The following is a 23,245-nucleotide window of genomic DNA, read 5'->3' as shown; positions in this document are numbered from 1 at the left end:
TGAAAAGCATAAAAGAATGAATGAGACGGTAAAATCAAGCCCACCTTCAGGCGGTGGCTGCTCCTCGCTGATGGCTCGATCCAGCGATTTGTGCTTCTTGTCTCTGCGCCGCTGGCAGCGATGATGATGATGGTGATGATGATGATGGGCTCTCTCTCTATCTCTCTCCTGAGCGAAGCTCTGGCCCAGAGCCACCTTGGGCCTCTCCAGGTCATAATCGCTCAGATTGACCTCTCGCACCCCTCTCTGAGGAGTCAGCGAGGATGTAGACCGCCGCATAGGACTCACGTCTGCGATAGGCTGTGTGGTGGAAATAAAGCAAGTTAATGTGTGAAAGGCAAAGAAAGGAGATGGAGGAAAGGACACATATCTAGAGAACTAGAGCAATAGACCTGTCACAACACACGCACAAAACACCAGCTGAGCATGAAAACACACTTCCACTGAAGAGCGACGTTCAGTCCGCTCCTGCGGAGAACAGTGGAACACCGTCACGCTCGATGCAAACACTCTGCCGTTCGAATGCTGTCATCGAATCGTCTCTTACTGTACACATGGACTGGACGACTGGAATAGTTGCTGGATGAACTATCCACAGCCAAGCAGGGGTCACTGATCTATAAAGAATCACTGGTGCTCTACGGTTGCTGTTAATCTCTAGATAATCCACAGTAGGTATACATAAGCATTTACAGTCTCAAAAACATATTCATTGAATGTTAAATAGTCCTAAAAGTAACTTTAGACCAGATTCTTTAGAGAATCCGTGACCACTCCTTGGTGATGACTGGAATTTTTACCTTTGCAAGTCTTCTACAAAGACTCATTAGTGCCGCCAAGTGGCATAAGCATAAAGAACCTCTAAAAAGCAGTGCGTCCTGTCTTCTCATAGTTTAAACAGCTTGAAAAGTTTCATTGAAGTGACAAATTGCACAAAATCCATACATATTAAGGTTTTCAGTTATTGTAAAATCTTTAGACTCATTCCCCCCATTGCATTTAAAAAAAAAAGAAATTAATACTTATATTTAGCAAAGATGCATTAAATTGATCAAAAGTGACAGTAAAGACATAATTTATTATAATTTTAATTAATTATGTTCTATTGAACTTTCTATTGATCAAAGAACCCTGACAAATATGTGTCACAGTTCATTTAGATTCATAATATTGCTGGTTTTACTGTATTTTTGATCAAATAAATGCAGCCTTGATGAATATTTAAGACTTCTTTCAAAAAATCTTCCACAAACATTAGTGTGTATGTGACACTGGACCACAAAAGCAGTCTTAAGTAGCACAAGTATATTTGTAGTAATAGCCAACAAAATATATTGTATGGGTCACAATTATCGATTTTTCTTTTATGCCAAAAATCATTAGGATATAAAGTAAAGATCATGTTCCATGAAGATATTTAGTAAATGCCTTACTGTAAATATATAAAAACTTTTTATATGGACAACTTTAAAGTTGTCAATATTTGCCTTTTTTTGCACCTCAAATTTCTGATTTTCAATAGTTGTATCTCGGCTAAACATAGTCCTATCATAACAAACCAATATATATTAATTAAAAGCTTACTTATTAACATACAAATTTCAATTTAAAAGAATTAACTCTTATTGTTTTTACCCTAGTTTTGTGGTCCAGGGTTACATACTGTATGATTATAATCATACATATGGCTGAAAGATATGAGAAGAGAGGACTGCACTAATCAAGATGATACACAACCCACTAAATGAAACACATTCATACTTACAGTTAGCACCACACAACATCCAAAATAAAATAAGCATTACATTTTAATCTTTGCTTTTCATATTTCTATAACTAAACTGTGGTTAATCTATTCAATTACTTGTATTACAGTTACCCACAGTGATGAACTACTAAAAATCTGCATGTTTGTGTTTACCTCACCAGAGTAATTGTTGTGTTTAAACAATTTTATTGGACTGCTAAAAGAGTGTGGACTCTAAAAGAGCTGGAATGGATGAAGCACACAGAAGCCAACATAGAAATGGAGTGGCTGGCAAAGAGAGAATAGAGAGAGAGGGAGAAAAAGAGAGTGACTGCAGGTGGAACACTTGTACATACTGCTAGATACGTTCCGGCGGTGTGGCGTAAGTGGCTCCGCTGTTGGACGGGAAGAGGAAGAGGACACATAGGTGAGGAGAGCAGGGCACACAGCTGTGGCACTCATGGACACAGTAACACAGTGAGACAGGAGGTAAGAGATCAGAAGAGGGGGACAGAGTAAAGAGTGATGTTCATGAAAAGTCTGGATATCAAGGTCCAGAATGGTCAGAAAAAAGGTGCCTAAAGAAATCAGGGACGTGGATTAGAGATTGTTTGTATCAACAAAAAAAAAATGTGGAGAGTTCAGAGAGTTTGGTGGAGAGAAAGAAGAGACAGACAAGACAGGACAAGACAAGACTAAAGACAAGACTTTATAACAAGGATGCTGGACACTGTGTGAGTCTATCAGCGATGTGGCAAAAATACCAAATCAAAAGAAACCAAGTATGTACACAAATAAATTCACAGTTAAAAAACAACATGAAATAATTATATTAGTTAATGAGGAAAAACTCAATATGAAACATACAAAAACAAAATTACATCCGTGTTATTAACTGCAACTATTACAAATGTTTTTTTTATGTTTTTGTTAATTGGAAAAAGTCAAGAATAACTTAACAAAATAATTTAATTCAAAGTAGAATTACTAAATATAACTAAAACTGAAAAAAAATAAAGCTTAACATAAGTAACACAAACTAATTAAAATTACTCAAAATATTATTAAATTCTATAATACTACCTCAAAATACTAAAACACTGAATTACAATCTTACATATATCTACACTGTAAAAAAGTTGTCCGAAATTGTAAATAAAACAAAGATTATTGGAGAATATTTTACAAGAAAATATTGATATAATCCCTCTACCTTAAAAATGTTTAATTCAATGTTTGTGCCTTTCTTTGTAGTCAATTGTGAAATTCACTGACAATTTCTGAGTGACAGTTATCTCACACAATTTTTTGTCAGTGTAATAAAAAAAAAAAAAAAACATTTAATTACAACAAAGATAAAAATAAGTATTTCTTATTTAGCTCTGTATATAATGTAAATCTACTGTATGTAGACTTTGCATTACAATTGGTCAAAAGTTTACATGCCACTTTCAGAATCTGGGAACAAACAAAATGCATGCTATTGTTTATTTAGTACTGACCTGAATAAGATATTTTACATATAAGATGTTTATATATAGTCCACAAGAGAAAATAATAGTTGAATTTATAAAAAATTACCCCATTCAAAAGTTTACATACACTTGATTCTTAATACTATGTTCTTACCTGGATGATTCACAGCTGTGTTTTTTTATTTAGTGATAGTTGTTCATGAGTTCCTTGTTTGTCCTGAACAGTTAAACTACCCATTGTTCCTCAGAAAAATCCTTCATGTCCTACAAATTCCTTGGTTTTCCAGTATTTTGTATATTTGAACCCATACCAACAATGACTGTATGATTTTGAGATCCAACTTTTCACAGTAAGGACAACTTTGCTTGAACGATGCATTATGGGCCGAGGGTGAAAACTTTTGAACAGAAAGTGTACATTTTTTTTATTTAGTACTGCCTTTTAGAGGCTACAGAAAATACTTACATGTTTCCCAGAAGACAAAATAATTAACATTTACCCTGATCTTTAAATTAAAAAAGTTTTCACTCTCTGTCTCTTAACGCATGGGTTTTTTTCCTTCTGGACCATCAGCGAGCGTTTGATCACAGTATTAAGAATCAAGGGGATGTAAACTTTTGAACAAGGCCATTTTAATAAATACAACTATTATTTTCTCTTGTGGACTATATGAAAACATCTTTTATGTGAAATATCTTATTCAGTTCAGTGTTAAATAAACAATAACATGCATTTTGTACAATCTTTCTTATTTTAGTAAAATAATTACCATTTAGCAGATTCTGCAAGAGGGATATAAACTTTTGACCTCAACTGTATCTCTGTTCTTCTCCCTCTCTCCCTCCCTCCCTCCCACACACACACACACACACACACACACACACACACACACACACACACACACACACACACACACGTTGGGTTTACATGTTTTATGGGGACATTCCATAGGCATAATCGTTTTCATACTGTACAAACCGTATTTTCGATGGCCCTACACCTAAACCTAGCCCTCATAGGAGATTGTGCACACCTTTACTTCCTCAAAAAAAACTCATTGTGCATGATTTATAAGCCTGTTTCCTCATGGGGACCTAAGAAATGTCCCCACAAGGTCAAAATCTACTGGTATTACTATCCTTGTGGGGACATTTGGTCCCCATAACGTGATGAATACCAGGTACACACACACACACTCAACTGAACTGAAGAGAATAAATGTGTCTCTCAGTGGAGACTTGTGTATACAGTAAATTAACCTCTTTTGACTTCCTCCAATTCATTTGCATGAATTCTTCACCTCCTCTCTGCATTCATTAATAAGCCCTCCCTATTACCTCCAGGCTCCATTCATCCATTCTCTCTTACAGCTGCCCATTCACTCCTCTTCCCTCTATCTGTGGGCAGTCATCCTCCAGCTGCCTCTTTCTTTGCAAGAATTAATTTAGTCAGAATAAGAAACAAAGGCTGTACAGCAGTTATTTTCAACTCCCAGCTCCTACCAGAATTACCTCATGTGGCCACGATTGATAGGAGATGCTTACCTGAAAGCCAGCGTTGAGTCTGGGCATGGAGGCAGCTCTGCCGTGACCCTCCAGCACAAGATACCCGCCCACATCAGAGTCATTCTCCATGTCAGTCATCTCAACTAATTCCTGCAATATACACAGAGCCGGACAAAAACAAACACACAAATGAGCCCAAAAAAGTATGTTTTAGCATATTAAAAGAGTCCTTATTGACATGTATACATATATGTTAGACCCTATACCATCTAAACCACTAATAAAGGTGCTTCCAAAAGTCATAGATCCACTGAATATTAATTTGTCAATGTCATTCTGTCTGTTATGTTCAAACTGTCTGTAAGCCTCTCGTTAAAAAAACTCAACTTGATCCTAGAGAATCAGTTAATTGCAGACCGATCTCAAGTCTCCCTTTCTGTCAAAAAACAGTAGCAGTAACCTCTCAGCTATGTTCCTTCTTAGAGAGAAATGGTGTCTGTGAGGATTTAGACCATATCATAGTACGGAGCTCTCATCAGAGTTACAAATGACTTGCTCTTATCTCCCGATCGTGGTTGTATCTCTCTATTAGTGGTATTGGATCTTAGCACTGCGTTTGACACTATCAACGACAACATTCTTTAAATTAGTGGAATTACATTGGCATGGCTCAAATCTTACTTATCTGACCATCTTCAATTTGTAGCAGTGAATGAAGAAGTATCATATCATATCGATCACAAATACAGTATGAAATACTGCAAGGCTCAGTACTAGGGCCATTGCTTTTCATGCTTTACATGTTACCCTTGGGAAATATCATCAGGAAACATATTGTTAGCTGAACTCTATATTTCTTCATGGCCCAATGAAACATATGTGACCCTGGACCACAATACTAGTCATACTGTAAGTCGCATGGGTATACTTGTAGCAACAGCAATAGCTAAAAATATATTGTATGGGTCAAAATGATCGATTTTTCTTTAATGTCAAAAATCACTAGGATATTATGTAAAGATCATGATCCATTAAGATATTTTGTAAATTTCCTACCATAAATATATCAAAACTTAATTTTTGATTAGACATATGCATGGCTAAGAACTTCAGTTGGATAACTTTAAAGGTGATTTTCTCAGTATTTAGATTTTTCTGCACCCTAAGATTTTGAAAATCCAAATATTGACCTATCATAACATCAATTTTAAAAAATGTATCCTTATGGCTGTTTTTGTGGTCCAGGGTCACATATTTGGAATTAAAATGAAAATGTATTTTAAGATTAAATTCATTTTACACAGATTACAAGTGCGTTCTCGTTTAATTTAATAAAGACCACAGTAACTTAAACAGGGTTGATTCATGAATCACTCGCAGAGGTCAAATCACCTGAGATCTGTATGTATATGGCACATCTTCTGATTGGCCCCGTTGGACAGGCCTTCTGTTTGCTTCCTGCGTGACTTCCTGAGATATGTCTCCTGATTGAGACTTTTTCATGGCACTGCTCTGGCTTTGTCTGTGGCATACATACAGTAAAATCCAAAAAAGATCATTATTAGAATTCAATCCCATTTTCAAATGAAAAGTAGTACTATGAAGACCAGAGTGGTATAACACTCACACTGCATCCCCATTGGTCAGGTGAAACGATGTGGGCGTGGCATCTGGCTGTGGTGTGGTATCTGATTGAGAAGAGGGCAGGGCTTTTGGCACTAGTGGCTCCTGATCATGCAAGTGTGTGAGAGGAAGCATCGGTCTGAAGAGAACTCCAACTTTACTCTAAGGAAAAAACATGACAAATAAAACAGTTTAATTTGATAATAAATTATGGCTTTAATCTACTATTATTTATAATTATACAGATATATTTAGTTCTTTTTAGTTGCCTCTACCTGTGTGCCTGGTGCAGCCTGTTGCTGTTGGAGTCTTTTGGCTCGGTTCTGCTTATAGTAGTCGAAAATCATCAGAGCAGCATAGACTTTTCCTACAGTCAGTTCATTATCTGTGAGTGAAAGAGTGAAACGCACATGAGATATCAATTGGACATAAGTGCAAGGAGAAAAGGGTTGTCAGGGTTGGGGATTTTTCCTTCAGGTCAGTTTCTCTAGATTGTGGAGTACCTCAGGGTTCAATTCTGGGACCTATTCTCTTTTCTCTGTTTTTGCTGCCTTTAGGCCTAATTTTTAAGAAATATGGTATATCTTATCACCTATATGCCGATGATATTCAGATTTACTTACCGATTAGACTAGCTGGTTAGAGCAAAACTGCTTGCAGTTAAATGCTAGCAAGTCTGAAGTCATGGTTTTTGGGATGAAGAAGGATGATAGTGGTTTAACCGATTTTCTAGGTACATGGGAAACAAACGTTCAGCCTAAAATAAGAAACTTAGGTGTAATTTTTGACTCTACTCTTATGTTTGACCATCAGGTTAAAAATGTGGTAAAAAAAATTTTTTTATCAGTTAAGGACTATTGCAAAAATGAAATCTTTTTTGTCTGTTCCTGATCTAGAAACAGCGATTCATGCATTTATCTCTTCACGCTTGGACTACTGTAATGCTCTATATGTAGGAATTAGTCTCTTATTTCAAAATTGCAGCTGGTTCAAAACGCTGCAGCGAGGCTCCTTACTGGTACTAAGAAAACGGAGCATATTACACCTGTTTTGGAAAGGCTTCATTGGCTTCCTGTGAAATATCAGATACAGTATAAGGTGTTGTTGTATGTTTATAAAGCTGTTCATGAGTTGGCCCCGAAATATATCAAGGACTTGGTGCTTATGAACTCTGGTAGATCACAAAGGTCTTCTAATTGTTTACTGCTCTTTGTTCCAAGAACTCGTCTTAAAACTAAAGGGGATCGAGCTTTTTCAGTCGTTGGCCCTAGACTGTGGAATGCGCTTCCCCCTGATATTAGATCTGCACCTTCAGTTGATGCTTTTAAAATTCGTGTGACTTTTAATTCGTGTTGCTTTTAATTCTTGACTCTGTCGTTGCATATTATGTACTTTGTATGTTTTTCTTGCTTTTAAATGTACAGTCCTTTGGTCTGCGTTGTACAGTAGTAGAAAGGGCTATATAAATAAATGAGACTTGAAATAAAATGAGACTTGAAAACTGTCCACTAGGTGGTACCAAAAACTTAGAAATCACAAGCATAATCAGGCTGAATTACTCAAGTGGAAATATCATTAATACAGTTTCAAAATGAGAACCCAAACTCCCATCAGAATTTAATTAAGATTCCATATAAATGTTAATTGCTTTCTAAACAGAAATAACCATTACTTTTAGTTTGTAAATGCAGGGCTTACGTTTATGAGGTGTCACCAGCAGGTCCACTGTTTTTGAAGACAAGTTACTCCAAATTTTATTTATTTCCTTCCTTAATTCAGCATCACAAAGCCGCTGAGCCAGAACTCCTGGAAAGACGATAAGAAAGCAATAATGTTAACAGAATATAACAGTCTTTCATTTCTTGCCATCATTAATATCCCATGTGAGATTTTTTTTTTTTTTTTTTGCCAAGCTGTTAATGGATGTTATCTTATTCTTTAATCATATTTTGCACCAAGTAAAAGGTTAAATAAAAGTCAAAGTCAGTAGGGAAAGCGTCATTCAATTAACTTGTAATGCTTTTAAAGATGGTGGAGTGTTAAATTAAATGTGGCTGATGGAACAGACTGGTGACTGGAGCAGATGGACAGTTAAAGGAGCTTTTGACAAATGCCAGCGACTCGCCCAGAGGGCTCCAAGCGGACACTCACCTGACGCCAGTTTAATCTCCAGGGCGGTCCGGATGAGAGCCATTAAAGTGGAGGTAAAGTGAACCGTACTGTCTTCAGCTATGGGCATGTTCATCCTCACCAACCGCTGTGCAGCCACGGACACAGATAGTATGTGATTAATATCACACATGACTGCAGGATACGGAAATGACCATAACAAACGACAGGACTTTGCGTGCTGAGGGAGAGTAACGACTCGGACCATGTAATTTCCCTTTCGTCAATTGTCATTTCTGAACTCTCATCTCAGCACACAAATTGTCTCTTCAGGACATCAAAATGATGAGAGGAGGGAGAGTGTTTATATTTCATGCAGAAGATGAATGATGTTGGAAATGGAAGATGTTTTTGCTGCATTTCTCCAGTTAGCAGACAGTAAATCTGTTTTTGTCACACTGAGAACAGTGTGAGCTTCATCCATTATTGGAAGTTTTACAGGTTTCTCAGTAAATGCGATTACATGCATTATCTTACTCTGATTATGATGATATAAGAATATGTTAAAACAGGTTTAAGCAAACTGTGCTGTGTTTATTACTCTAACTTGCAATTAAACACCTTTAAAAGGATTGTTCACCCAAAAATGAAAATGTTGTCATTAATTGCTCACTCTCATGTATGGAAGTCGCTTTTTGCCACTGAATTAAAAATAAAATGTAATTGCGACTTTTTCATCTCACAGTTCTGACATTTTTCTCACAATTACGAATTATGATATAAACTCACAACTTTGAGTTATTAAGAATTTTGAGAGATACACTCGCAATTCTGAGAAATTAAGTCAGAATTGTGTGGTATAAACTTGCAGTTGTGAGTTATAAAGTCAGAATTGCATGATATAAACTGGCAATCGAAAGTTATAAAGTCAGCATTGTGAGACATAAACCTGCAATTTTAAGAAATAAAGTCAGAATTGTGAGACATAAACAAGTTTATATCTCGCAATTGTGACTTTTTTCTCAGAATTACGAGTTTATAACTTGCAATTCTGACTTTATAACACATAATTCCTAGTTAGGTCAAAATTGTGAGACAAACTCGCAATTCTGAAAACATATCAGTCTTTTTCCCCCCTCAAAATTAGACTTTATAACTCGAAATTGTGAGTTTATATCTCACAATTCTGAGAAAAAAAGTCTGAATTGCGAGTTCTTATCTCGCAATTCTTACTTTATTTCTCGTAATTGCAGGTTTACATCATGCAATTCTGAGAAAAAAAGTCAGAATTGTGACTTCATATCTTGCAATTTTGACTTTATAACTAGCGATTGCAAATTTATATCTCATAATTCTGACTTTATAACACGCAATTGCAAGTTTATATCTCACAATTCCAAGGGAAAAAAGTCAGAATTTCATGCAATTCTAAGAAAAGAAGTCGCAATTATTCGTTTTTTATTCAGTGACGGAAACGGGCTTCCATACTCATATCATTCCAAACTCGTAAGACCTTTGTTCATTTTTGGAACAAAAATGTAGATATTAAAAAAAACAAGTGAGAGCTTTCTGACAATGCATAGACAGCAATGGAACTGACATGTTCAAGGCCCAGAAAAGTAGTAAGGAAGACCTTTCTGGGACTTGAACGTGTCAGTTGCGTTGATTTCTATGCAGGTTCAGAAAGCTCTTGGATTTCATTTAAATATATCCTAATCTTCCCTTTAATGGTGTTTAACAGTCTTGTGTTTTTAATTTTGGGGTAAAACTTGTTAGGTATCAATTATAAATATTGCCAGTTTGCATGCAGCCAGCCACGACTATACTGTCCACGTAGAGAATGCAAATGTACTACATAATGGGCAGTGAAATGCGGTGTTGATGGGTTGCTTTTCTTGTGTTTTCACAAAGTCAGCGATGACCTTCAGAAAGGATGATGACCAGAGAGTGAAAAGATAACATGCTGACCAACCAAAACTAAGAGCCACCACACAAACACGTCACTCACGTTGCTCCACATATTAACGCACCCAGTGGTAATTAAAGACAATATAGTTAATAAGTTAAATAACATAAAACAGAGAATGGATCAGTTTCTGTGTGTGGTGTGTAAGAGTGTAACATCATGCACAGGGACAACACACTGCCTTCATTAGAGTGCGTAGGCCAGCATAGACATGTTTCCACAACAACTACCAATAAAAAAAGAGGAAAGGACGCTCCACTGAGCACACATCTACAGCAAGCTTTCTTTCTTTCCTCCCTGTTGATTCAGTGCTCTGAACTCGGGGGAAGTGGGGGCTTGTTCTATTTAGAGCTCGCCGGAGAACGTCGCGTCCTCAAGCCTTCACGCACGCAGTCTGTGTGGCCTTAGAGAGTAGCTCGGCAGACAGACACGAATGCTCGTCTCTTGAACGTTACCCATTCAGACAGCTGGAACAGGGTGTGTAAACTTATTGACTTGGAGGCAGCTCTGGAAGTGGCAGAACGGCCTGCGACCAAAACAGGCAGCCCTGTACCAATGATGCTTGAGATTCAGTTTTGATATTCAGATTTTCTTTTTTCCCCATTCCTATTCACATTCATTTCCCATTTACTTCCTTAGTTGCTAGTAGTTTAGTACTGCTGCAGATGAAATACGTGTTGACTGTGTATTTATTGAACTGTGTGCTTTTGTTTTGTTTTAGAATCTATTGAGCTGCCTATGTAGACCGTATTTTAAAGGGATAGTTCTCCCAAAAATTTTAATTACCCAATGAATTACTCACCCTCAAGTCATCCTAGGTATATATGACTTTCTTCTTTCAGACAAATCCAACTGAAGTTACATTAAAAATGTCCTGGCTCTTCTGAGCTTTATAATGGCAGTGAATGGCTGTTGAGGTTGTAAAGTTAAATAAAGTGCATCCATCCATAAAAAAGTGCACCACATTGCTCGGGGGGTTGATAAAGGCCTCCTGAAGTGAATCGGTGTGTTTTTATAAGAAAAACATCCATATTTAAAACTTTCTAAAGCGTACTTTTTAGCCTCCGCTAACTGTTGTATGCATGTTTAAGGGCATTCCAGTGGATAACGTGGGATGTAGGCATAGCGTAAGCTCTGGTGAATATATGCTAGTGTCACGAGAACCAAACTTTGTTTACAGCAAAGGAAAACCAGTCTACTCTTTACTTATTTCAAAATACTACAACCATTTTTTTTTTTTTTTTTACAAATCCTTACTTTGTACTTGTGACCGGTGTTTTGTTTTGCTATCTATCCTGCATTTCCATGTTTGTCAGCCTAAACTGCCTCTCTAGTGTACATATACTAGAGAGTATGGTTTAAAAAAGTTTTAAATATGGATATTTTTCATACAAAAATGCATTGATTCACTTCAGGAGGCCTTTATTAACCCCTGGAGCCGTGTGGAGCACTTTTTATGATGGATGGATGCACTTTATTAGACTTCAACAGCCATTCACTGCCATTATTAAGCTTGGAAGAGCCAAGACATTTTTTAACATAACTCTGACTGTATAAACCAAACAGTGATAACGTTTTTTTGTGGGCGGAGCTTGTCTGGTTGCTGAAAATGACCATTTTCAAGTAGCAATCTATGGAGCCATGGAATAAAAGAATTTAAAAAACCTAAATCTGAGTTTATATTTTAGAATTCTGACTTTATTCTCGAAATTCTGAGATTAAATCTTACAATTCTGCTGAGAAAAAACAACTTGTCATACTGTTCCCCTCAGCTCTGGCTTTTGTCTCCTGAGAATTGACTATTGTTGAGTTAAATCGATTATAAAGTCTGAACAAGGAGATAGAAACTTGCATTTGCAAGAAAAAAGTCAGAATTGTAAGATAAAATAAATAAACATTATGTAAAATGTTAATAGTAATAGGTTTAAAATAATATTATGTCATGCTGTAACTGTAGGGTTAATACAATATGTCCCCTACGAACAAATATTATGTAGACATATTGTTTAAATCAAATTTTTGCTTTAAAAGTAGAGTAATCATAGCAGTTTTCATCCATAATCAAACGTCTGTGTTTAGCTTCATATGGAGTCTTTTACAACAGTATTCTATAAAAATTAGTCTAGCATCAAAAGGCACGAAAATACTTTTTTTTCTCTTATTCCATGGATTTTACACGTTTCCCTTCACTTGTTACAAGTGTTTTCTGCCAGCTGCAAATGATGTAACTGTGTCTACTACAAATTGGTCTATTAATCTGAAAGAAGAAAGTCATACATCTAGGATGACTTGAGGGTGAGTAAACCATGGGGTAATTTTCATTTTTATGTGAACTATTCCTCTAAGGGAATCTTCAAGACACAAACCCTATAGTTCTCTATAAATTCTAGAGTTTTATTATTATCAGTAAGATCAAAAGGGCACAGAAAAAAGAGCACAACACAAAGCACAAAAAAACACTTCCACAGTTAGAGCACTGACTGACAGCCACATCAGCCAATGAGAGGACAGAGGAGGAGCCAAGGAACAATCAGGGGGCGGGATCTACCTTATAGGCGATTCGTGGAGGACATTTCTTTCCCAAACCTAGCGGAGGGGACATGTGGCGAAGCATCTCGTACATATCGAGGTAGGATATGCGTCCACTTCACAGAGGTGACACCGAGAGGTCACACAGACAAGGGAAGGAGTAGTGGAGAACATGAAGATGTGATGTGAATGAAAGAAAGAAAGAAAAAGAAACAAAATAGCATTGTTATCAAGGATTCTGAAGGAAGGTCAAGGGTATCTGATACCATCCAGTCTTAGAAGGACGGATGGATCATGCCTGCTTTCAAAGCTACAGGCTGCCGGTGATCCGGGGATGAAGAACATGGCATGATGGGAGTGGGCTGGAGAGGGCTGCAGTCTGGAACTTCTGTCCTTGCATGCTAGGACGCACCACGGATAACTCAGATACTCAGGAACAAAGCTAATATTTGGCCTAATTTTAAGCACAGAGCAAATAAAAGCTGCTCTGATACATCAATATTTACAATAAGTGAACATATGGGATTAGTTTGGGATGAGGGATTTAGCATTTGGCTTTGTTTCCTGGTTACCATGGTTACCCATATATTAAAATTAGTAGGGAAAGAGAGGGAGTATAATCCAATCAGACATTAGCAGTTTCAGGTATTTTATGGGCATTGTTTTTCTTTACAGCACCGCCCCCTAGAGGGAAGGTGTGTAGGTTTTCAAACCTTGTATGCCACCCTATTAGGGCACTTCTTTCCTAAGCCAAGGGGGGGTGAGATTACGCGCAACAAATTGTACATATCCATATAGTGTATCCTTCCGCTGCAAGAAATAAGATACGGGTTAAAAAGACACAGAGTTTAATACATTCTTTCCACATTCTGCCAATGCATCTAAAGACTTCATGCTTATTGAGATAACTACGCTCAGCTAAAGTTAAAATGGATTACACTGACAGAGAGGATAGGCTGCAAATCCGTTCTGCTCAAGATAGACTAAAAGTGGATGGCGTGCAAAGGATAAGATTTGCATTCCTCAGCATAGACAAAGCTTGAGGATTTGATGTTAACCATGGTCACACAGTAAAATGGGATTCTTGTGACTTAAGGCCTTGAGTAAATCAGACACAGCGCCGGTGGCGTAGCCTCTTAAACTGGCGTCTTTCAACCACTTAGTCCCGAGCTGTCACTTTTTTTTTTTTTAAAGTGGAACTAACTGCAAGCGACACTGTGGAGGAGTGATACACACCAGGCGGCAGGGTCGTACTCAGCCCAGACACGGATGAACTCATCAAGGTGATGGGGACCGAGAATAGAAGCGTCACGTGTCAGGTACTCAAAGTTATCCATGATGACGGCGACAAACAGATTCAGCATCTGATGGTTGTTGGACAGAGAAGGAATTATGAAAAAAAAGAAAACAAATATAAGCATTATGAAAAATACAATAACGGATTTTGTTAGAATTGTTTTCTATTTGTGTATATATATTACAGGTAAAAATTTTGAGGTATGTTTATTTAATTTAATTGTATTTTTTATTTAATTTTATATTATTTATTTATTTATTTAGTGCTGTCAAAAGATTCATCGCATCTAAAATAAAATAATATTTTGGATGCGATTAATTGTTCAAAATAAATAAATAAATAAATAAAATTTGTGCTGTCAAAAGATTCATCGCAATTCATCGCATCCAAAATAAAAGTAATGTGTTCTGAGTACACACACATATATCATGTAAACAAAAACTTTTATTTTGGACGCGATTAATCATGATTAATCATTGAAAATAAAATAAATAAACAAAATTAGTGCTGTCAAACTATTAATCACAATTATTGCATCCAAAATAAAATTACTGTGTACTGAGTATACACACATATATCATGTAAACAAAAACTTATTTTGGATGCGATTAATCATGATTAATCATTGAAAATAAAATAAATAAATAAAATTAGTGCTGTAAAACAATTAATTGTGATTAATCGCATCCAAAATAAAATTACTGTGTACTGAATATACACACATATATCATGTAAACAAAAACTTTTATTTTGGATGTGATTAATTATGATTAATCATTGAAAATAAAATAAATAAAATTAGTGCTGTAAAACAATTAATTGTGATTAATCGCATCCAAAATAAAAGTACTGTGTACTGAATATACACACATATATCATGTAAACAAAAACTTATTTTGGATGCGATTAATCATGATTAATCATTGAAAATAAAATAAATAAATAAAATTAGTGCTGTAAAACAATTAATTGTGATTAATCGCATCCAAAATAAAATTACTGTGTACTGAATATACACACATATATCATGTAAACAAAAACTTTTATTTTGGATGCGATTAATCATGATTAATCATTGAAAATAAAATAAATAAATAAATAAAATTAGTGCTGTAAAACAATTAATTGCGATCAATCGCATCCAAAATAAAAGTACTGTGTACTGAGTACACACACATATATCATGTAAACAAAATTTTTTATTTTGGATGCGATTAATCATGATTAATCATTGAAAATAAAATAAATAAAATAAATAAATAAAATTAGTGCTGTAAAACAATCAATTGTGATTAATCGCATCCAAAATAAAAGTACTGTGTACTGAATATACACACATATATCATGTAAACAAAAACTTATTTTGGATGCGATTAATCATGATTAATCATTGAAAATAAAATAAATAAATAAAATTAGTGCTGTAAAACTATTAATCACAATTATTGCATCCAAAATAAAATTACTGTGTACTGAGTATACACACATATATCATGTAAACAAAAACTTTTATTTTGGATGTGATTAATCATGATTAATCATTGAAAATAAAATAAATAAAATTAGTGCTGTAAAACAATTAATTGCGATTAATCACATCCAAAATAAAATTACTGTGTACTGAATATACACACATATATCATGTAAACAAAAACTTTTATTTTGGATGCGATTAATCATGATTAATCATTGAAAATAAAATAAATAAAATAAGTGCTGTAAAACAATTAATTGCGATTAATCACATCCAAAATAAAATTACTGTGTACTGAATATACACACATATATCATGTAAACAAAAACTTATTTTGGATGCGATTAATCATGATTAATCATTGAAAATAAAATAAATAAATAAAATTAGTGCTGTAAAACTATTAATCACAATTATTGCATCCAAAATAAAATTACTGTGTACTGAGTATACACACATATATCATGTAAACAAAAACTTTTATTTTGGATGTGATTAATCATGATTAATCATTGAAAATAAAATAAATAAAATTAGTGCTGTAAAACAATTAATTGCGATTAATCACATCCAAAATAAAATTACTGTGTACTGAATATACACACATATATCATGTAAACAAAAACTTTTATTTTGGATGCGATTAATCATGATTAATCATTGAAAATAAAATAAATAAAATAAGTGCTGTAAAACAATTAATTGCGATTAATCACATCCAAAATAAAATTACTGTGTACTGAATATACACACATATATCATGTAAACAAAAACTTTTATTTTTGATGCGATTAATCATGATTAATCATTGAAAATAAAATAAATAAATAAAATTAGTGCTGTAAAACAATTAATTGCGATTAATCACATCCAAAATAAAATTACTGTGTACTGAATATACACACATATATCATGTAAACAAAAACTTATTTTGGATGCGATTAATCATGATTAATCATTGAAAATAAAATAAATAAATAAAATTAGTGCTGTAAAACAATTAATTGCGATTAATCACATCCAAAATAAAATTACTGTGTATTGAATATACACACATATATCATGTAAACAAAAACTTTTATTTTGGATGCGATTAATCATGATTAATCGTTGAAAATAAAATAAATAAATAAATAAAATTAGTGCTGTAAAACAATTAATTGTGATCAATCGCATCCAAAATAAAAGCACTGTGTACTGAGTACACACACATATATCATGTAAACAATTCTTTTTTTTTTTTTTTGGATGCGATTAATCATGATTAATCATTGAAAATAAAATAAATAAATAAAATTAGTGCTGTAAAACAATTAATTGCGATTAATCACATCCAAAATAAAAGTACTGTGTACTGAATATACACACATATATCATGTAAACAAAAACTTTTATTTTGGAAGCGATTAATTGTTTGACAGTACTCATTTTATTATTTGATTTGATTTGATTATTTCAAATGGAAATTCTTGTTTACCAAGGATGCATTAATTTGATCAAAAATACAGCAAAACAGTAAAAGTGAAATATTATTACAAATTAAAATTATAATTATAATCATGTCATCATAAGAATAAATTACAAAAAAATTTATTCTTATGATGACAAAGCTGAATTTTCAGAAGCCATCCAGAAATCTTTCTAACATACTGATTTGGTGCAACATTTGCATTTTTTATGGAAATTATTTTTATTTTAGGATTCTTTGATGAATAAAATGTTCAAAAGAACAGCATTTATTTGAAATAGAACAGTTTGCAAAAATGTAAAATGTTTACTGTCACTTTTGATCAATTTAATGAGTCCTCGCTGAACAAAAGTATACATTTATTTTATTATTTCTTTGTCATCATTTACTCACCTTCATGTCTCCTTTATGACTTTTGTTTTCCCTGTGGAAAACTAAACAAAAACTTCAGCAGAATGTCAAAGCTGTTCTGTCTATTCAATCAAATCGAATGGGGACCAAAGGATGATAAGTTCAAAAATTAAGTAAAAAATAGCAAAATAGCTTTGCGTGTGAAACAGAAAAAAATCACACTTCAAATGGTCACCATTCACTTTCACTGTAAGAGAAGCTTGGACATTCTGCTATAAATAGTTCTTGTGTTCCACAGAAGAAAGTCATGAATGTCTGAAACAACATGAGGGTGAGTAAATGATGACAGGATTTTCATTTTTGTGTGTGTGTGTGTGTGTGTATGTTTGATTTTGTTCCACTAACCAGGAAGGAACAAAGGAAGATGAAAGAGACAAAGTAGAAGTAAGCGAAATCACTGCCGCACTCTTTTCCAGTATAGCCAGAATCACGGTCACACTGCCTTTCGCTCAGACAAGACAGCATAATTTCATGCCAACCCTCCCCTGTAGCACTCCTGTAACATACAAACAGTGAAAGCCAGAAACTTTGAATACATTTGTAACAGTTGTGAGAGCTGATATTTTAAGACAATAGCTTTACCTGAACAACAACATGAGAGCCTGAAAAAAAGTTTGGAAGTTGTTGTGAATGTTGATAGCCGACTCCTCGGACAGCATGATGTTACCAAACACCTGACACAGAGAGAAAAGCACATCAGCAGTCTAATTTCGGATACATTGCAGACAATGCAAGCATTTTTTAGGAGATGGGCTTAGAAATACATAGCGCAATGTGCGCACTTTCCTATTGAGGCTGCATGAAAATACCTGCAGGGACTGTGTCAATAATTCAGACTGCCTGGAGGGTGTTACAGTAAGCATCTGCAGTATTAACAAGGCACATACACATTTTCCATAAACTGTGACTCATGCTTATGAATTTTATAACTTTATGTCAGATAGCAGACTCGCAAACAAATGCACCGACTCACTCAAATCTAGAGTTGCAATGCGCTGACAGCCAATCTGTCTGCCACATACATTACAAAAGCACATCCAGTGACCATGGATAGACACAATCTTTTAAACTGGCATCTGAAAAAGTGTATATAAATAGAAGTAATATATAATAATATATCAAAGCGTTGTCTCCTGCATCAGCAGCACCACACACTGACACACTGACACAGAAAAGAAGATAAATAAAGCTGTTATTTTTGTTTTCTTTGTGCACAAAAACTATTTTTGTAGCTTCATATCACTGAGGATGAAGCACTGATATCCCATGGACTATTTTATTGATGTCCTTATTACCTTTTTGTGCCTTGAATGTGGTAGTTGTGTTGCTATCTATGCATGGTCAGAAAGCTCTCAGATTTCATCGGAAATATCTTAATTTGTGTTCCAAAGATGAACAATGTCTTAGTTTGGAATGACATGAGGGTGAGTAATTAATGGCAGAATTTTCATTATTGGGAGAACTATCAATATAAAATTTTAAACAATCTTTATTTACTAATTTTGTAAATGAAGCTTAACTTTAACTATGACTCCATGAATTCAAATCCTACAGTAAAAGTACTACAAAGATTTCAAAAATTGTTCAAAAAGATGTTTTACACTAAATGATGAAGCAAACTCAGAACTGGCGGTAGGACTTCCAAGCGTACAGTTGATTACATGGCTTACTGATGATGTTGTTTCCCCAGTCTTACAGGATACAATTAGCATTGATTTACAATGCAGTACTAATCTGCTAGATGGCAGACGCCATCATTTCCAACACAATCTGGGAGATTGCCTGTGCGTCCTTAAACGAGCAATCAAACTTAAAGATGAGATCCGTCCGTAAGACCGGAACAATGGCTCTTTTTTCATAGAGACTGTGAGGCTTTCAAATGGAAAACCACCACCTGCCCATGCAAAACAGCCTGTGCTTTTTACACAGATGAACATAGTCATTCTAAATGAGTCCAAGATCAATAATCTATCACGTTAAAGCTGCAAACGTTAAGTGAGATGCGTGTAGCAGCTGTGGTGATGGATCTCAGATGGAAAGGTTGCATGAAGGGTAACATTTATGAAAAAGCAACAGAGGCTTTTAAAGCTCTCTTGATCTCACCTGCATCCCGATGATGGCATATATGAAGAAGAGCATTGCAATGAGGAGACACACATACGGCAGAGCCTGAGGATGAAATACACATATTTTATAGACAAACAGGAACATTACAGTACTGTTTAAACTTCCGAAGCATCTGATCTACTCAGGCAGAGATCATTTATTATAGTATGTTATTTATATGTCCATTACAGCTGTTGTAAGCTAATACTAATTAATTCTATATATATATACAGTCAAGCCCAAAATTATTCATACCCCTGTAAAATTTAAAGTGACTTAAAGTTATTTTTATTTAACCAGGTTTTTTTTAGACCGGAAATGACACAGGCTTCTCCCAAAAGATAATAAGATGCTGTTCAAGAGGCATCATTGTGGAAATTGTTTTTCTCAGCTTTTATTTACATTTGAACAAAAAGTGGCATGTTCAAAATTATTCATACCCTTTGCAAACTATCACAGTCTATGGGAAAATCCAAAGTTCTATATCATTACAAATAGTCCAAGCTGTTCTAAAGCATCCTAATTACCCTGATTCATTGGGAACAGCTGTTTTAATCAACTCAACAGGTGAAAAACAGAAGCTCTCTGCTGTTGGTTTGTGGACAGTGATGGCTAATGCTGCCTTCATGTGCTATCGTAATTATGGTAAATACCAAAATCCGACATCTAAATTGCACATGAACACCCACTCACGTTGTACTTTCCACTGGAAAGCTAGAAATTTTTTATGATACCCGAGTTGCCGAGATGGGATAAACTTTGACCTTTCAACATGGCGGACAGCAACGAAACTATATGATAAGCATTGCATGATGTTAAAAGTTCTCTGCTGTTTAGTTGGTTAGTTTGTAGCCCCCATAATGCTGGGGCATAAAGGATTTTAATAACGTCGCTATTTAAACGTAGTGTTGTCTTTAAAAATACCGTTAAGAGAAGATGCTAGCTCGTCGTGGCTCGCCTCCAGTAGGGTGCTGTGCGGTACAGTGTTCTGAAGGAGGCAATTTTCTCATGTTATTTTATTTGGTCTGTTTTACCAAAGTAGCATGTGAGGACAAATTGCGAGTCCGCCATGTTTCTCTTCACTACGACAACAAAAGCACCTGAACACGACACACTGGTAATTTCCACTTCACAAGTGGAAAGCATCATCTTTCCCATGTCACATGAAGGCAGCATAAGACAAAGGAGCTCACTGAGGACCTGCATTGGCCATAATGATGTAGCCTTCATTTGGCGTAAAAAAGGAGACGTCTTCAACCCTAAGAACACCATCCCCACTGTCAAACATGGTGATGGGAACCTAATGTTTTGGGGGTGTTTTTCAGCTGGTGGACCAGGGAACATAATCACAGTAAACGGTACCATGAAATAGGAGCAATACATCAAAATTCTCAACAACAACATCAGGCAGTCTGCAGAGAAACTTGGCCTTGGGCACCAGTGGATATTTCAGCATGAAACGACCCAAAACACACAGCAAAAGTGGTGAAAAAATGGTTAGCAGGCAAAAACATTAACGTTTTGCAGTGGCCCAGCCAGAGTCCTGACTTAAATCCAATTGAGAATCTGTGGAGGGAACTAAACATCAGGGTGATGGCAAGGAGAACCTCCAACCTGAAAGAGTTGGAGCTCATCGCTAAAGATGAATGGGCAAAAACACCAGTGGAGACATGCAAAAAGCTAGTCAGCAATTATAGGAAGCGTTTGATTGCTGTAATAGCCAATAAAGGATTTTCTATTGATTATTGAGAAGGGTATGAATAATTTTGGACATGCAACTTTTTGTTCAAATGTAAATAAAAAATGAGTAATCATTTTTTCCACAATCATGCCTCTTGTACATTGCCTTATTATCTTTTGGGGAGAAGCCTGTGTCATTTCCAATATAAAAGGTTTTTTATATAGAGGTTGAATACAAGTAACTTTAAGTCAGAATTTGCCAGGGGTATGAATCATTTCGGGCTTGAATGTGTATATATATATATATATATACTAACAAAAATAATATAAAGTAACAAAACAATAATGTCTACTTTAAAACCTAAAAAATACATTATTCAAACTCAAACTAGCAAAGCTTAAACACTGAAATTGAACTGTTGACAGTAAAGTCAAAAGTCAAGGTCTGACCTTAAAGGACTGAACGAAGGTCCAGAGCAGGATGCGAATGGTGTAACCCTGCCGGAGGAGTTTAATGAGACGAGCGGCCCGGAAGAGTCTCAGGAAACTCAGATTAATCCTCTTATCCTGGATACAAGCAGAAAGAGAGATCAGAGATGCATCACTGAAACTGTATTTAAACCCGAGACAAGGACACATCCTCAGTCAAGTCAGTGTCAGCAACGGCTTCTGTTACATCTGGTAAGTTTATTGATAAGGTATTAAAACTAGTTACTGTCATGCAGGACTTGTTGATAGTCTGGTAATGATGAATGAATAGTCTTGCATGAACATGCTTTTAAATAGAAATAAGTAAATCCGTTAGGGATGGGCAGTATGACCATAGTATAAGATATATCACGGCAGGAATATTACTGATAACTAAAACTAGGGTTATTATAGGTAACTCAGCCTAAAACCATATACTGTATGTAACATTTTCATTACTTAGAATAAAGCAAATATTAACATTAACATTAAAAATATAAAAAACATATATTTTTTAGCTACTTTCCAAAAGCTACATTTCTCATTCAAGTTTTAACTTAAAAATATATATATACTAAATTTAAATACTAATAAAAAAAATCCATTTTAAAATTTTATACAGAACTTGATAGACACACTAATGAAAGATTATTCATAACTGACCTGGGAAACAAACACCTACATTAAAAACAAAACTTCACAGTATGCAGCCCTTATACATACCACCCATCCCTAGTCTTTCAATACTGGAAAATGGGGAAAAAATAGGGAAAATCTGTTTGTCACTGTGAATAGATCTTACATACCAAAAACAACAACAAAAACAAACCCTTCACATCTCAGCATGGTACTGGATTGAACCAAGTCTGATCTCAGCAGGTACAAAGGTGAGCATTCAAGATTAGCATAAAGATGTTTGACAGGAGGAGAGGTTTGGACAGAGACAGGCAGTGCAGGAGCGATGAAGCCACTTACCGTCTGCGCAGTCCGTTGGGGGAAAGGAAGGGGACAGGTGCCAACAGAGATTTAGCATGGAAATAAGAGTCACAGTGAAATCGTTAGGAGAGGCCGGAGTCCGTCTCTGACACGCAGAGACGCAGCTGTCAAAACTCATTAGAGGAGATCTCCGGATTGTCATCTTCAGCAGGTGACTTGCTCTTATAACAAGTTGAAGGATTAAGGGCTGAACCAAATTTATAGGAAATCATCTAGTGCAAAGGTTGCAAAGAGCCAATCAGCTAAATGTGGTTTGAAAGTGTCCATTTAGTTCCATTTAGTTGTTTTTCATGTGCATGCTGTGCAATTTTGAGTTTTATATAAAAAACACACACTTTCTATATAGTTATTTCATTGATTTTAAGAAAACAAATCTATGACTTTTGAAAA

At 35.2% G+C, this 23,245-nt stretch overlaps 1 protein-coding gene across 1 annotated transcript in view; it reads right to left on the bottom strand.

Annotated features, from left to right (window-relative positions):
- Positions 1-23,245, bottom strand: part of cacna1bb (calcium channel, voltage-dependent, N type, alpha 1B subunit, b) — an 85,998-nt gene that overhangs the window by 3,407 nt on the left and 59,346 nt on the right. Inside the window, 15 exon segments of the mRNA XM_073824022.1 lie at positions 45-300; positions 2,104-2,142; positions 4,768-4,878; positions 6,121-6,250; positions 6,356-6,511; positions 6,595-6,736; positions 6,975-7,001; positions 8,041-8,157; positions 8,503-8,608; positions 12,975-13,071; positions 14,192-14,319; positions 17,951-18,101; positions 18,188-18,279; positions 19,709-19,774; positions 21,842-21,958. Of these exon segments, the coding sequence (XP_073680123.1) occupies positions 45-300; positions 2,104-2,142; positions 4,768-4,878; positions 6,121-6,250; positions 6,356-6,511; positions 6,595-6,736; positions 6,975-7,001; positions 8,041-8,157; positions 8,503-8,608; positions 12,975-13,071; positions 14,192-14,319; positions 17,951-18,101; positions 18,188-18,279; positions 19,709-19,774; positions 21,842-21,958 (1,735 nt within the window).

The sequence above is a fragment of the Garra rufa genome, chromosome 19 (assembly GCF_049309525.1).
Source record: "Garra rufa chromosome 19, GarRuf1.0, whole genome shotgun sequence".
NCBI classification, from domain to species: domain Eukaryota; kingdom Metazoa; phylum Chordata; class Actinopteri; order Cypriniformes; family Cyprinidae; genus Garra; species Garra rufa.
This window is presented reverse-complemented; position numbering and strand designations above follow the sequence as displayed.